This window comes from Desmodus rotundus, chromosome Y, assembly GCF_022682495.2.
Source record: "Desmodus rotundus isolate HL8 chromosome Y, HLdesRot8A.1, whole genome shotgun sequence".
Taxonomy (NCBI): domain Eukaryota; kingdom Metazoa; phylum Chordata; class Mammalia; order Chiroptera; family Phyllostomidae; genus Desmodus; species Desmodus rotundus.
The window spans coordinates 3871721-3887408 of NC_092332.1; the positions used below are offsets into that span (position 1 = coordinate 3871721).

General features: G+C 51.1%; 1 protein-coding gene across 2 annotated transcripts in view; it reads right to left on the bottom strand.

Moving 5' to 3' along the window:
* Positions 1 to 10060: 10060 nt before the first annotated feature.
* LOC112313366 (patatin-like phospholipase domain-containing protein 4) overlaps positions 10061 to 15688 on the bottom strand; it is a 53077-nt gene continuing 47449 nt past the window's right edge. For both annotated transcript variants that reach the window (XM_071220400.1, XM_045203222.3), the window contains exon 7: positions 10061 to 10510. In XM_071220400.1, the coding sequence (XP_071076501.1) occupies positions 10337 to 10510 (174 nt within the window). In that variant the 3' untranslated portion in view covers positions 10061 to 10336. The remainder of the gene's footprint in view (positions 10511 to 15688) is intronic.

A 15688-nucleotide genomic window follows, 5' to 3' on the forward strand; every position in this document is an offset into this window, starting at 1 on the left:
TCTAAATGTCGTTGCACTTTCGGATTACAAACCCAGCTGTGAAAGCATAAAGCGAATGTTTACAGAACCCACACGATTCCATCATTCCGTCAAAGGTCGCTCAATAGTTTCATAGAGGTTTGGTGCCACAAAATCTCCACTTGGAAACGTAGCTCTCGCAGTGTATGATTGGAAAACAAAAAGAACCAATGGTTCCAATCTCTGCAAACATCTTACAGTATTTTAATGCGATATTCCCTGGCTAAGAAAAATCTTTACCTTGTCTCTGTCCAGTTTGTGTGTAAGTATTACACGGAAGAAATAGACTCCTAGGACAGAAAGAACATATATGAAACATATGTGAATATTTATTCATAAAAGTAGGAAATGTATTACAAAATAAAGTCAGAAATCTGCTGGCTAGAGTGTCCTTTGCTTTTAAAATCTTTCTCGTGAATTATTTTTCTCGGTTTCCTGCCCTGCTTCCATTTTCTCGGATGCCTTTGCAGCGATACTGCTCCGCAGACGCCTGAATTCTCTCTGGTGCACAGGTCACGTGCGTACGTCGCCATAGCAACAAGCATCGCAGGTAATGGCTCTGATTTTATACAGAGTCATGAGCCCTTAAAGTCCGACCTTTTTCATTTTAAGGGAAAAAAAAAATACTCCACCCTTAAGAAATAGGTATCCTGACTATTTTTACCAATTACCATCACAGGGACAAGTGATTGCTTCGAAATGAATGTGGGAGGAAATAAGACCCCTTCCCTAAAGTATAGACCCTACTCGGAAGATGTCGGAAGTGTAAATCACACATCGAGGTAGGAAATCCATACACCCCAGCAGTTCACGTTAGTGAAGAGCAGAGTCGGAATTATAGTATAATTTGGAGCTGTTGACGTGTTTGCTAGTGTAAGAATTTGCACAGTACAGGAAGGGGAGGTTGGCTTTGCACGGACAACGTATTGCTAGGCGACGCGTCCGTCTTCCACGCGTTCTCAACCGGTCAGCTCGGTGATGATGAGATGCCGCCGCGCTGGGGCCCTCCCTTAAGTCACGAGCCGGGCGTAAGCTGCTGCTGCAGAAGTGGCTTTGCATCGGGGTGGACGCTGCGTGAACAGCTGACATTCCTCACCCTACACCGCACCTTCTGACCCTTCCAGGGCACATGTTACGGTGCACGTTTTCCAAGGTCCCACCGAAACAAAAATTTTTAGCATCAGTAGGTTCGACTCTTGCTGGGAGCAACTCGCTTTCCTCCCAAATTGCCAAGTCATCTCCAGAGCAGACGGCACGGAACTGGGAAATGCTGCAGCAGTTCCTTCCTGCCTCAGCATCCACGACTTTGAGGAATCAATACTCGTGCAGGAAGCTCACGTGCATTTTGCTGAGGGAAGGAAGCCAGTCTGAAAAGGCTCCGTGCTGTGTGATTCCAACTCTATGACATGCTGGGAAAGGCAAAACTATGGAGACAGTACAAATACCAGTGGGTGCCGGGGAGGGCGTTGGGGCATGAACAGATGCGGCACGGAGGGTGTTTAGCACATTGGGACCACTCTTCCAGCATGGTCTCTTCATGGCGGATACCCTTCATCAGACATTTGTCCAAATCCACAGAATCTACAGCACCGAGGGGACCCTAAGGTGGTCCGTGGACTTTGGGCCATGATGACGTCTCGGTGCGGGTCCGTCCACTGTGACGAATGAACTGCTCTGGTGAGCAATGTCGACGATAGACAAGGGGATGCGTACGTGCGGGCAGGGGGCGCACAGAAAATCGATGCACCTCTTCAATGATGCTGCAATCCTAACACTACCCTTTTTTGTTGTTGTTCAAGTACAGTCGTCTGCATTTTACCCTCCCCAACTCCCGCCCACCCCAGCCTTCCCCACTTCCCCACCTTGAGCCCACCCCCCTTTGGTTTTGTCCACCTGTCCTTAATAGATGCTCTTGAAACCCCTTCCTCCTTTCCCCCATTATCCCCTCCCACCTCCCCCTGGTTACTGTCAGTTCATTCTTAATTTCAGTGTCCCTGATTATATTTTGCTTGCTTGCTAACACTACTCTTTTAAAAAAGTCTTCTTCTCTAAAAAAAAATTTTTTTTAAATGAACATTCCACTCTCCTTGCATCCTCGTACTTCCTGAGGTCCAAGCACACTCCTCCGTGCTTCTCCAAGCAGACAGATGAGGGAGTTTTTAGCCAATAATCCATCGTGCTTGTTACTGTTCTCCTTCTCTGTGTGTCCCTTACCATCGGAGACCTGCTAACGGCGATGCCACCCAGCGGTGGCACAGGCTGCGGGGGGAGACCTAAGCTCTACGTGTGTTCTGTAGTCCCTTCTGTGAATTCCCTACACTCTGTTCCCAGAAAGTCTGGCCTCTTGAACCCTGGTTGTGTTTGCTTGTTGAGTGTGCCGCGCGCACCAGCCACGTCACTGGGCTCTTGGAAAATGCCGTTGTGAGGCACAGTCTCACAAGGCAGGGTCCCCCCCCCGCCGTCTCCACGTTAGAGATGACCGGCTGAGCACTGTGCCTGTTAGGTGGCTGGGCAAGGTCCTGCGGCAGGAATGCTAAAACCCCATCTGGGTAACCCCTTTGGGTCCTTCCCCACGACTTTGTCTCGGGGCCCAAGTCCGACCACTAAACAGCGTTCTGATGGCGTCACAACAGCCTCTTCCCCACGGACGAACCACGGAGTCTCAGCCTCGCAGGCGGCTAATTCTGATGCTTGGGAGAAAATTGTCGAGTGGTCCTAAAAAATTGTCGAGTGGGAGTCCTGACTTACGTGACGTTACAGGGGTCTTATCCTTCAGCATTTCGTTTGTTTGTGTGTTTTTAAAAGCAGGACTTCCTGGAGCCTTTGGCGCTCAGTTCTGTGTGTGAGGGTGACGTCAATTTGCACATTTGTTGGGCTGCAGAACTCTGCTTTTTTGACTCACCCCACACCTAGAAATAGATCTCAGGAAAGTGTTCTGTTAATGAACCGCTGTGTGCGGGCGTTATTTTTTAATGCCCAGAGAGAGTGGCATATAAATACACCTGATATGAATGCCTGCAAATGGCTCCTAGAATGAGTCCATGGCCACCTCTCGGGCCAGAACTGTTGCCTGCACAGTGAAGTCACAGGGGAGTTTCGAAAACATTTATGGCCAGATCCTGGTTTCATTGGTCTGACACCGGAATGTTTGAACGCTACTCAGGTTACTCTGGTTCGGGGCCACGGTTGAGAACCGATGGCTTAGACCTTAGTACAAACTCGTGCATCCGATTGCTTGGCAACACTGCTTCTGAGTTGGGGGTCCGCCCTGGGAGGAGAGACGAAGAGGCACGGGTTTCAGCAGGGCCTGAGGCTTTTAAGGTTGCAGCATCTCGCGTTCTTAGAGACTTTTGTCAACAGAAAGGGAGCGCACCTTCCTCCTCCGCCTTACACTGTTGCTCTCTGCCAGTCCGGGCTCCTTGGGGACGCGCCACCCGGTGGGTATTGGCCTTCAAGTGCAAAGAGCCGGCGTGCAGGGCGATGGATTCTATTACGGAGTGACTTACACTGAGCCTGTCCCACGTTGGCTTCAGTAAGCATTCATCAAGGTGAGCACGGAGCCCTTTCTCTTACATCCTAAATTAGCGCCTGACATAAACACGTTCACCAGGAACCAGCCGTGTGCCGGCCAGGGTGGTTGTCAAATCAGTTCCAAATTACAGATTTCACTCCCATAGAGTTGCTATCTCCAGCCCTGTGTGCAAGCTGCAAATAACACGCCTGCTCCCTGTGTGGACACTGCTGCCGTTGTCAACACGCAAATAACATGCCTGCCCTCTGCGTGTGCACTGCTGCCTTCATTAACATGCAAGCGACATGCCTGCTGTGTGTGTGCGTGCTTCTGCCTTCATTAACATGCGTTCGAAGCGTCTTTGGTTTGTAAACTGGAGAAGCCGCCGCTGACTTCCTCTGCACCCTATGCATTCACACACCTTCGCAGCTGGTACACAGTGCCGCGTGCCTGAAGAAAACAGGTATTTCTTTTCCAGTCTTAACCACACAGTGTGATTGCTACCTGCCTGGGCAGGCTCATCCTTACTGTTAACATCTGTTGGATTTCCTATGCGTTCACCTCTATCCCTTTTCCTCGTACACTGGAGATCACATGTCCACGTTCATTTGAAAATGGACATGGTAAGAGTATTCTACAAAAGCCTGTCCGCTTTTGGAGAAGGCGCTTTGGGCTCTAAATATATGTGACTGAGGTAGAAATGGCAAGATCAATGTTTTTATGCTTCACATCCAAGAGTCATTCATTTTTAATTTTATCCTAAAAGCATTTCTCTTCCATCGAGACAACATGCAGGCGGATCTGAAAAGTTGAAGCCGTGAAGACAAGAGGTTGTTTTTCTTTTTTATTCATTAGATGATAACATCCAGTTGGAAACACCGGGCTGGAGAAAGGGCTTGGGAGCCAGCTCGTCGTGTGCGGGGCTCACGGCGCTGCTTGCTGTGTATTACTGAGTGACCCTAAATGAGAAAATGCTCTGGGCGCTTGGGCTTTTGAAAGAGACTTTCAAACGGCTGTGTGAGTGCAAGCTGTGCTTTCAGCAAACGCCTTTTGCAGACACGTGTGCGTCCAGGAACGCAGTGCCCTTTGCTCACGGGGCGCCCGAGCTCCGGGTTATGGGCGCCGAGTCTGGGATCTTCAGAGGGCTCTCATGTCTCCCTGGTCCCCCTGCGCTGCGGCCCCACACAACGATGGCACAAGGGGAGGAGGAGAGCAGGGCCAGACAGCGTAGCGGAAACGAGGACCTGGGCCAGCTCCAAGCAAAATACGGAGGAGCTGGCTTGCCACAGGCACTTGGGTGTCTCCACGCTCTGTCTGTTGTCCCAGCACAGTCCCTGGGCAGGTGTCTGTCCACAGGTGCCGAGCTACATCCCAGCTTCCTGCCCCCAGGGAGCGTGTGGAGGTTTCCTACACGTTCCCTCATTGCCCAGCCTTTCCTATTGTGATTCTTCCACCAGGCTGAAGCTGAACACATTAAGACGACTGAGTAATGCAGGGGACAGACTAGCTTGTGTCACAGGTTAGAGGGAAAGACGACGTCGACTTCCCTGTTAGCATTATTTAGGAGCCTTTTCGTGTCACTAGAGTGTCTCTTCTTGTTTGAAGGCGAGCCCCCAACGCCCGTAGCCATTCACCGTCTCTAGGCCCCTTCATGTGGGCAGGAGCATCTTCTAATGGAGCACTTTCAGGGTTGTTTTTTCCAAAGCGCTTCCTGGCCCATTGCATTCCGCCTAGCAGAGTTAGTGGTTGGCGCGGCCTTATCTACATACACTGCCTGTGGGCACCGGTATGCTTACCCTCGACCTTATCGGTCACTGACCATGATGGCGGAAATAATCCTCCCTTCCTCGGGCAGAAATTTCTGCTTTAAAACCCAGAATGTTCGTGGGCGTCACACTGCCATCCTTTGGCCCCCCCCGCCTTTCCTCGACGCTGACATAAAAGACTGGACTCTGTTCACGCTTGCATCCCTAGGTAAACACCTGAGTGCAGACGGTGGTGATTTCGTGCACATCGGTGTGAGTTGACGTCTTTTTAATGCACAGTTCTTTGATTAAAAATGTGAAGTTTCATAAAAGTGTTAACTTTGTGAAATCGTGTTCATCCACCTGGTGGAATATAATACTGAAAACAAAAAAAAAGGCTACTTAAAACTTAGGATTATCTAAAAACTACATTTGGGGCGTCTCTGTGATATAAATAGACTGAACAATGATAGCATGCTTTTGCAAAAACACGGGGTTGTATTCTTTATAGCAACTTTTATTGTTAGCTTTTTCTCAATCAGTGGGCTGAGTTGCCCTGTGTTCTGTGTTGGTGCTGCTGTTATTAGCAGAGTCATATTTGGCTCTTTTTGACTTGTTGAAGGCTGACGCCGAAGCCCAAAACTTGGGAAAGGAAAGCATCGCATTGACATTTTCTGTGTTCCCGGAACGAAGGGGAAATTCTGCCGTGGAAGTTTAATTGGCGAGGCGTAATGTACGACCCTGTAAAGACACATTTCTGCCGAAACCAAGAACTCTATCATTTCTTTCCTCATTTGACGTCTGCAGAGGGAGAGTAAATATTTCTTCATTCGGCGGGAGGGGAGGCTATTTTTGAAGTGAGTCCCCTACATTAATCCACTGCAGTAGCTGTTATTTCCTCCCGCCCACACCGGCCTTAAGCATAATCCCTGCGCAGATGCAGCAAAAGCGAAAATAGCTTAGGATTTACATAGGTGATACTGTCTCACGCGGAAGAGATGAGGCTTGTAGGCGATACGAAGGCGCTTGTTTTCTTTGTATTTGTGGATCGTCAGCGGCCTTGTTTTCCCCACGCTGCCCTGATTGGGGATGTAACTGATGAAAAGCTCTGGCGTTGTTATTCATCCGATTTTCATTTTTCTGGTAGCATTGAATCACCTGGTGACAAATAACTCCCGCTGGGTTTGTGGGAATCTATCCATCTATCTTCCAGCTGAGTCTCTGATTTAGCCGTAGCCTGAGTAGTTCCCAAAGGTGCTAAGGGGGCTATACGTACTCGGAAACGCGTGCCATTATCGCGTGGTGTGCTCAGTTTGAAGACAGAAGAACTCTGGCGTAGGAGGGTTCAGAGGGCAAGGGACAGATGCAGACTAGAAGTCTGGCTGTGGTCATGAATTCAGCATAAGGAGCACTGTCTGAGCTATTTCAGTGAACTGTCCGTGTGGCTGCGTGTGCCCGCATGCGTACACGCGTGGGTCCCGGGTCCTCCGGCCCAGCCGGGGTCGGCTCACTCGGGCAGCTGGGCACGGTGGGCCTCTTTGGTGGAAGGACACGTCCCCACCCTCACAAACTCATCTAAACGTGGGACACCCCCGTGGGCCGTGTCCACACGCTATGCCGTCGGGGGCCAGGACCTCACACGAGGACATCTGGGGGGCACCATTCAGTCCTAAACTCCTCCCGTTTTAGGTGACGTTCTCAGCTCGCACTCTGAGCTCCTGTCACAGAGACACGAGATGTGAGAAGTAAAAAGTGCAGCGTGGTGGCCGCGGCATCTTCGTGGAGCAGAAGGCGAAGGAGAGCTGCAGGCAGTGGGGGCGCACAGCCCTGGATGCCCGTTCCAGGGGCAGGAAGACAGGGGGCGCTGTTGCCTGGGTGCTGGTGGAAGAGGCCCTCAGGGGTCTGTGAACAGGGGCTTCCCTTCCCGAAACAAGGGCCTTCTTGTCGACAGTTAGCACGTCATCCACAGGTGGTCCCCTCAGAGCGTATGTCGGTCCCAACTCATTGAACTTGCACTTGAAGAAATGCTACTGAATCCCTGCTTCACCGAGGGCCCATTGCTTTGCAGAACGGCATCCAATCACCTCCTTATGGACGCACCTCTAGGACGCACCAGCTGTCCTACAGGTCACTCGAGCTCACGGAAGTCCCCACGTGGACTCGAAATCCGTGATGACACCCACATGCAGCAGAAACAACAGTGCCACTCAGGAGCTCATGCTCCTGGGAGCAGGTGCAACGCTTCCTGCCCCCTTTCAGCGCACGGGCGCAGGCCACCTGCAGGAGCAAAGTGCCCTTGGCGGACAGCACGGCACGCTCGCCCCGGAGGCAGGGAAGCCAGGGCCAGACCGCACGTGCCGGCCCTCTCACGCCTGTCCTCACCTGTGCGCCGGGGGCCCAGCCCCGTGACAAACACAGGTGTGTAACTCTCCACCCGACACGCACTGTCTATTCTGGTCCCACCCGTTACTTAGAAATGCGGCAAGCGAGTCCACCTCTCAGACGCAGCGTTCTGCGTTGTAAAATGGACATGTCCACGCCCCTGCATTGGGCACTGGGAAGATTCATCAGGGGACATGCCTAAAGTTCTGCGGATGCCCCTCTGGGGCCTGGCCCCTTGGTCCAGCCTCCCCAACATGCACACGGAGGGCAAACCTCCGATCCAGCCCGGGCTGGAGCCAGAGCTGTGTGGGCAGAACGGTCAGCAGCAGCACTGGCTCCACTGCCCGGAGGGGTTGGAACACAACTGGGAAGCAAGGGCAGTGTCAGGTGACTCCGACGTTGCTCCCAGCCTCCCACCAGCCAGCCCCTCGAGCTCCTGAAGTGCCCATGGACCCAGGGTTACCGGGCTCTCTCCCCTTCGCCCCACAGCGTCCCTCAAAAGGAAGTCCAGCAGCAGGGGGGCTGGTGCCCTGCACAAGAGACAAGGACCACGACGCCCAGCGACTCTGTGGTAGTTCACGTCAGCGTCAGTGGCCTATTTCGGTTCAAAATCTCACAAAAACTGTGAAGAGGAACAAGATGAGGGTGTGAGCCTTTCAAACGCCCTCTGGCAGAGGGACTCGAGAAGAAAGTGCCGGGTTTTTTTCACGGTCTAGTTTCCTGCTTCCTGTCACAAGCGGATTGCATTTTCGCTGAAACCGGCGACCAGGTGCTAACTCCATTAGCACCTCCGGGTGTGGGTGCCCCCTCCATGGTGACAACCCCAACCAGGGCGAGTTTCCTAAAGAAAACGGGGTGCAACTACGCTTCCTGTTGCAGGCAGACAACAGGTGGGCTGGCTGACGGTCCCCGTGATACAGTGTGGTTTCCACATTTAAGGCGCCTTGTGAGCTCAGGTGAGGGCTGTGGAATGTGGGCCCTATTTAGTCCACACACACTCGCACCCTTGTTTTGTCCTCAAAGGTAAACCCTAAGGTCAAGGTTCCCTGGGAGGCTTTGAGTCAAGGGGGAAAGAGAGGGACAGCGGGGGAGAGGTGGTACTTTCCGGAAGGAATGCTAGCTAGCCGGGCTTCGGACGCTGCTTCTGTGTCTTTTCTGTCCAAACACGCTTTTTCTTGGTGTGTCCCCAGTCCCCTAACCTCAGTCCTCGCCGGTGGAAGCACCTGGGGTGGGGGTACAGTCGCAATGGCTGTGTCTGCCAAGAACTCCCAGTCGGCTCCTTCTGAATGCCGCGCGCCGGGGCAAATGCCACCCGGCTTGAACTGTCCCTGTGCCTGGCGACCCGGGACTCTGTCAGCGTACCAGTGAGGAAAGGCGGTGCAGGTTGATTCGGGGAACTTGTGGGGAATACTGCTCAGTAGCCAGAGTCAGCTCGGCACCCCCAAACCCGGGCTCTCGACACCTGCTGCTCTCCCTCCCTCTCTAAGAGAGTTCTGGACATTAAGCAAAGTAACGGGCACAAAGTGTTCACCCAAACACAATGGAAGTTGGTGTCTATTTTCCTGGAAAAGCGCGATTCCTGAAACCTAAGACTGTGGCCTTTATTCTCCGTCCCTGTGATTCGTCCCTTTCACACGGCCGCTCCTTGGACTGCCTGTGATCACAGCACCCTCTCCCGCTCTGTTATGCAAACTCAGATGTCTCAGCCACGCACCTCTGCCCAGCACCATCCTGCCTCAGGAGAGCCTCCTCCCTCCTCACTCCCTGCCTTGAGCCTCGTTCTCCGCCTGCAGCCGCGTGAGCTGCATGAAGAAGGGCCCACTGCCTGGACGCTGCCCTGGATGCGTGGATCAAACATCAGTTATCGAGGGAGCAATCTCCATGTGGAAGGAAGGCGGAGCCACGGAGGCTCCTGAAGGCCTTGTGCAGGGACAGGCGTGCCTTGGACCCAACCGTCTGCAAGTTCTGCCCTCACCTCGCTCACAGAACCCATGTCAAGGCCGAGAGAGGTACAGCCGACAGAATCCACTGCTCACCGGGCGGGGCTATCTGCGGAACCGTAGGCCGTTGACAACAAGGGCCTGACTTATTATTGCTTTAGCTGCGAAGTTCCAGAAACCTCTGGGTGTACCTGCCTCTTAACTCCGAAACAGAGAAACACTAAAAAGGTAAGAGAACGTCTTCCCGGAGAGTCACGTTGGATCACGCACTAGATTTTCCTGGCACGTGCTCAGCTTTTTTAGGGAATTGGAGTTACCGTGAAACTGGAGATTTTCAACTGATTTTATTCTTCCCACATCGCACATACAAAGGCGTCCATGGAGAAAAAGAACAGGATGAGATGAACATAGCTTCTAAAAAAAAAAAAAAAACCCCAAACCAAAAAACCAGAAACCCACACCTCAATGACCAAATTTTAATTGGCATTGCATTGAAATTGTTAAAGAGTGGAACTGGCGTGAAGAAAATCATCAATTTTCTGGCACGCAAAAACTTGGGACACTGTCCCAGCATGCAGGAAAAATACATTGAAATGGAAACCGATTAAAATTGGAAATGACAAAAAAAGAGGCATCTGATAATGAGTGTTCTTGAAGACAACTGGAAAGCAAATGCAGAAGCAGTAATAGTCAAAGTCTGTAACAAAGGAATAGTTGCCTGAAGGGACGAAATCACAGGATCACAGTTCGGATGGGTTCACGTGGGTTTCGGGGAACGTTAATGAACGTAGAAGCAAACGGAGACACGCTGTTCCATCGTCACTGAAGTAAAAGTGGAGTACCTTGTGTGAGTACCCAGGCGAAGGAGGCAGGCGGCCCAGAGAGACGCAAGGCCAGGGCGAGGTCAGGGTTCCCTGCAATGGCAACAATAAGAGGTCAAGTGCCGTCTGGGCCATGTCGACCAGTTCCTATTTGCAACCCCAGATTTCCAACTGCGAGGCCCCGGGGAGACATACTCAGGGATGCTACGGTGGTGCACAGTGTGTCTGTCCGCACTGTCGTATCCACGTTTCCGAAAAAAACGCCTCAAAAATCTATATCCCCTGTACCGAGCTATAGACTCAAGTGATGAATAGACACTTGTTCCTGATGGCAAGCTGCTGATGGAAGGATTGGCTCAGCTTTCTAGACAATTATTAAACATGGCATTGCAATCAAAAGAATGAACTCGATGTAATTTCGGAAAAGGACTGAATGGGGGAAAGAATAATTATGGCGAGACCCCTGTTGGTTGTGCTGCCTCACGGTGAGCTGGGACTCACAGAAGTCATTCGTGTTTAGCCTCACGGTGACCAGCGGTGTGTTTGTGGATTACAGCCCAAATGCACCGAGGGAAGAAGAAACGGCAGCGGAGATGATGGAGCTACGACGGCACACAGCTGGTGTAAGCACTACATTGAGGACTACAGCCGCACGTGTGACGGCCGATCCATGACACCGCGTCCGTCCTCCACGTGAGCAAACCTCGAGCCCAGCGGCTCCCAAATGTGTCTGCGTATTGCAGTGACCTGGGGACCATCAAAAACTGGCGATGGCCCCGAGCCAGTCTCAGAGATGCTGGGGTTTTTTTTCTGGAGCATCACATGATCTTTGGGGTGTGAAAAAAATCACCGGACGATTCTAATGAGCCTTCGGATTCGGGAACCACTGAACTTGACGCTCACGTCTGGTCTCCTCTACAAAGGCCTGCAGACGGTGCGTGGGGTGCAAGGAACAGAGAGAGGTTTAACCCTGTCATCGCTGCTGGGGGTGACAGCGATGGGTGTGTTCCCATTTGCGTAACTAAGGATGCGTAATTCACCCCTAGGAACTCGCTGGGGGCCAAGTATTGGGATGGGGTTGAGTTGGGCCAATGCTACTCAACTAGGCGGTGACGGTGCCCCAGCGCACCCTTGGCCACATGTGGGGGACGAGGAGGGGGTTGGAGGGCGGCCGCTGCCATCTAGTGCTTGCAGCAGCAACACGGATGAGAATTTGGGGAGAACATGTGGGTTCCCGATACAAAGCATGGGATATAAACCCTAAAGATACGGTCATTTTGCCGTGGGTGATTTTATGTGTCCACTTCACCGGGCCACGGGGGACCCAGGTATTGGGTTAAACATGGTTTCTGGCTGTGTCTGTCGCGGTATTTCCAGATGAGGTTGGGTCAGACGAAACATTTCAGATGGCAGATTGTGGGACTTCTCAGCCGCTATAACCACATGAACTGATTCCTTATAAGAAACCATAGATACATAGACAGAAAATTGATAGGTGGACACATAAATAGACTGGCTGCTTTGTTAAACACAGAGAATGCTAAGAACTTGACAACTGGCTTCCTAAGGACCTTTTTGCAAGCAAATGCAAAGCATGCTTTATTCCCAAGTAACTGAGGCCAAAAATCTACTCTAACCATCATGCAAAATGGAGCAACTAAGGCTCAGACACCTTCGGTCACTCGGTGACTGGACCGGAAACCCTCTGTCCAGGACACTTTGGTTGGAGCTGTGACCTTTCCCAAGCCCTGTGAACAGTCAGTGACGTTTGGTGGCAACTGCGCACGATGGTACAGGTGCAAAATGGTAGGATAACTTATCCTGATCAAAGAAATCCATAGGCATCGGCCACTGGCCTCAACAAAGCAGCTGTTTGGAGAAAGCACTTCCTGAAACCCTTCCCGAAAACTGTTAGTCATTTTCTCTACACCAGCCGGGCATCAGAAAACTGTCCGAGGCTGCATTGGAAGGACAGCGACGTGGGACGAAAGTACGAACTGGTTTCCAGAACAGTAAGCCAACTTTCACTTTTAACCAGGAAAGTCTGAGATCTGCCCGTTGACTTGCTGTCCTCCAAGCCTGCCCTGGTTCTTTCCCTTTATCACTGGATAATACTCCGTTGTAAGTAGACACACTGTCTTTACCTGCCCACCTGCTGACGGGCACGTGCGTGCTTGCCCTCCGCCCACCCCCACCCAGCGCCACCCCCTTCCCTTGTCAGTCACCACACTGTTGTCCGTGCCCCTGGGTCATGCACACATGTTCTTTGGCTGCTCCCTCCCCTCCTTTCATCTCTTCGTATACCTGCTGGCCGTCTGTATGTCTTGTTTGGACGAATTTGTGTGCAAGGGAAATAAGCCACTTACAGAAGGACAAACACTGCTTGCTTCCATTTCAATGAGAGAAAGAACAAAGGTCAGAGCAAGACGCAGAGGACGTAGCAGAGGTTGCGGGGTGCAAGGCGTGGGGTGGGGAATGGGGAGACGGAGTTCAAGGGCCATCGGGTCTCGGTCACACACGATGACCAGTTTCTGCAGCAACACCTTGCCTGCAGCTAACAGTTCCTATATTTAACAATATGGTATACGGCGCTCCCCGGCTGTGAAGGAACTAAATCGCCTGTGAAGGGGTTTTGCCACACAAACCAACAAACAAAAATAATAAAGGGACACAAGGAAACCTGGGGAGGTGGGTGGGGGCTGTGTGTTACTGGATTGCGTTGAAGGCCACACAGGGGTCTGCGTGCCTCTAAACCCATCACGTGGCTCCCACTGAAACCCACGGGCCTCTGTATGTTATTCCCCCCTCGGTACAGCTGTCGCCGAACAAGAATAAACAAAGAAATAAATGTCCGCCCACCGAAAACATTTACAGTATCAGAAACAGAATTAGGGAGAAAATACCATGTTACATTCAGGGCAAAGCAGATAAATAATTTATTTGAAAATCAATAGCATGGATTTTTTTTTTCATTTTAGAAAGCTATATATAACGTGGTATATCCAGGGAAAATGGAGAAAAGCACTTTAAAAACGAAAACTTGTCTGTTTAAAAAGCCACAACTGGATAATGGGGACATTTTCCGTTTAAAAATTGTTAATCTGTGGAGAAGGACGCCTGCCAAGAAGAACTGGGACGGCTTCCTGGGTTTATCGGCGACGTCTGCCAACCTGATCCAATTTTTCTCTTGTTGAAACTGCTTCATTAATTTAATGTGCAAGAAATAAATATTTGATGTGCAATTAGTTGGAGATTATTATGACCAGGATGGAAGCTTTCCAAATGAACAGCTGCTCCGGCGGGCCCGATGCGGGGAAAGCGAGGCACAGAATGGAAATGAAGGGTGCGGCAGCTCCAGTGAGGGAGAGTCACGACATTGCCTTAGTGGTGGCCACGGAAACCAGCGCCGCTAGGAGCAGAGGGCGCATAGGTTCTCCTGAGTTGGTGTTTCAGGGTTCTCAGGGTGTGATCCCAGCTGTGGGATCGCTGGGGCAAATGCAGGTCAGTAACTGAGTGGATCAAAAAACTGGTGCATTTGCACAATGGAATACTACGCAGCAGAGAGAAAGAAGGAGCTTATACCCTTCGCGACAGCATGGATGGAACTGGAGAGCATTATGCTAAGTCAAATAAGCCAAGCGGTGAAAGACAAATACCGAGTGATCTCACCTATAAGTGGATTCTAATCAACAAACAGAACAAGTGAGCAAAACAGAACCAGAGACATGGGAATAAGGAACAGACGGACAGTGACCAGAGGGACAGGGGAGGGAGATAACGGGAGAATGAAGAGGACAGGAGTAGTCAAAGAGCATGTGTGTGTGACCCACGGACACGGACACCAGGGCGGGGATTGACTGTGGGAGCAGGGGGTGGACTGCATGCAAGGGGCAAAGGGGGAAAACTGGGACAACTGTAACTATTCTGTTACAGATAAAATATTTTAAAAATAAAAATAAAAGTGTTCCCTTAGCGAGTGAGGCGGCTGCTCATGTAGACGTCTGTAGATGGTCTGTCATGGTGCCCCAGCAAAAGAGTCACCACGCTTGTAGCCAACTGTCCCCCAACCAGAGGGACACGTCCGTCTGTAGGTGAGGCACGTGGTGGCCCAAGAAGACACCGTCACGGACACAGGTACTAACAGACTCCACCAACTCTGTCCGAGCACCTGCTCCCACGTGTGGATGTCCAGTTACTGAACTGTGATGCGCGTGTCTGAGCGTTCATAGGTGTGCGGTCTGCGTCCGCCGTGTGCTGTAAGGATTCCATGTCAAGGGGGGGATGGTGTCTGTGTGTCTGGCTGCTTTAATTCGGAAGAAACCTTCGTGGTGTCCAGCCTCGGACCCTGAAGGAACTCAGGGCCTTCAAGTACTTCCCCCCTGTGACTTTTACAAAGGGCCTCTTCCTCTGGAGACAGACCAGGAGACCTGGAGTTCAAGTCTCTCCCCCACCGCAGGGAAAGCACCTGAGGGCAGAGTGTGTGACCGTGTCTCAGGTTGTCCAGACCCCGAGGCAGCTGCTGACTCACAGGAGGCCCCATGAGCACTGGAAGGATGCCTGCAGCTGTTCACATCACAGGAGATAAACGTCAAAGGACCAGCACCAGCGAGTCGGCAACTAGAGAGACCTTTTACTTTAGTAACAAATCACTTCCCCCCTCCCTCCTGCCTTCTCTACCTTTCACAAAACTTTCAGCATTCACCGAGCCCTTCTGATATTTAAAAGACTGCTCTAGAATCTAGGAATACTCTACAAGTTGCCCTTTTTTTTTTTTTCCAAGTGAGGAACAGAGAATTATCCAGCAAAAATACATTTCACCAGGTATTTGCCTGAATGGGATTGAATGCTATAAAGAAACAAATCAGTTACGTATCACCAGTTGGAAGGGGTAAGGAAGACCGGACTGTGGGAAATTTCACATAAAGTGGCTGGAGACGCAAACACGGAATAATACTCTTCATGGCTAGAAAGAGAAAATGAAGAGAAGTATTGTTCTGTCCCAGATGATAGATGTCCGTGTAATTTCTACTACTAAATTTGTATTCCGTACTAAATACTTCTAAACACACAAGAATAGATCATTTGTCCTGAACCAAGAGTTAGCTGTTATTTTAGCAAACATTTTGTTTACTGTTGAGAGTGTGACAGGGTGCAGCCAAGAGGGGGACCCCAAATAGGGATTTATAATGGGGTCCAGAACTCAGGGTGTCCAGGAAATATCAGAAAAATATATACAGGATGTCCTCGCCCCCACAGGCCTGAGCCCAGGGA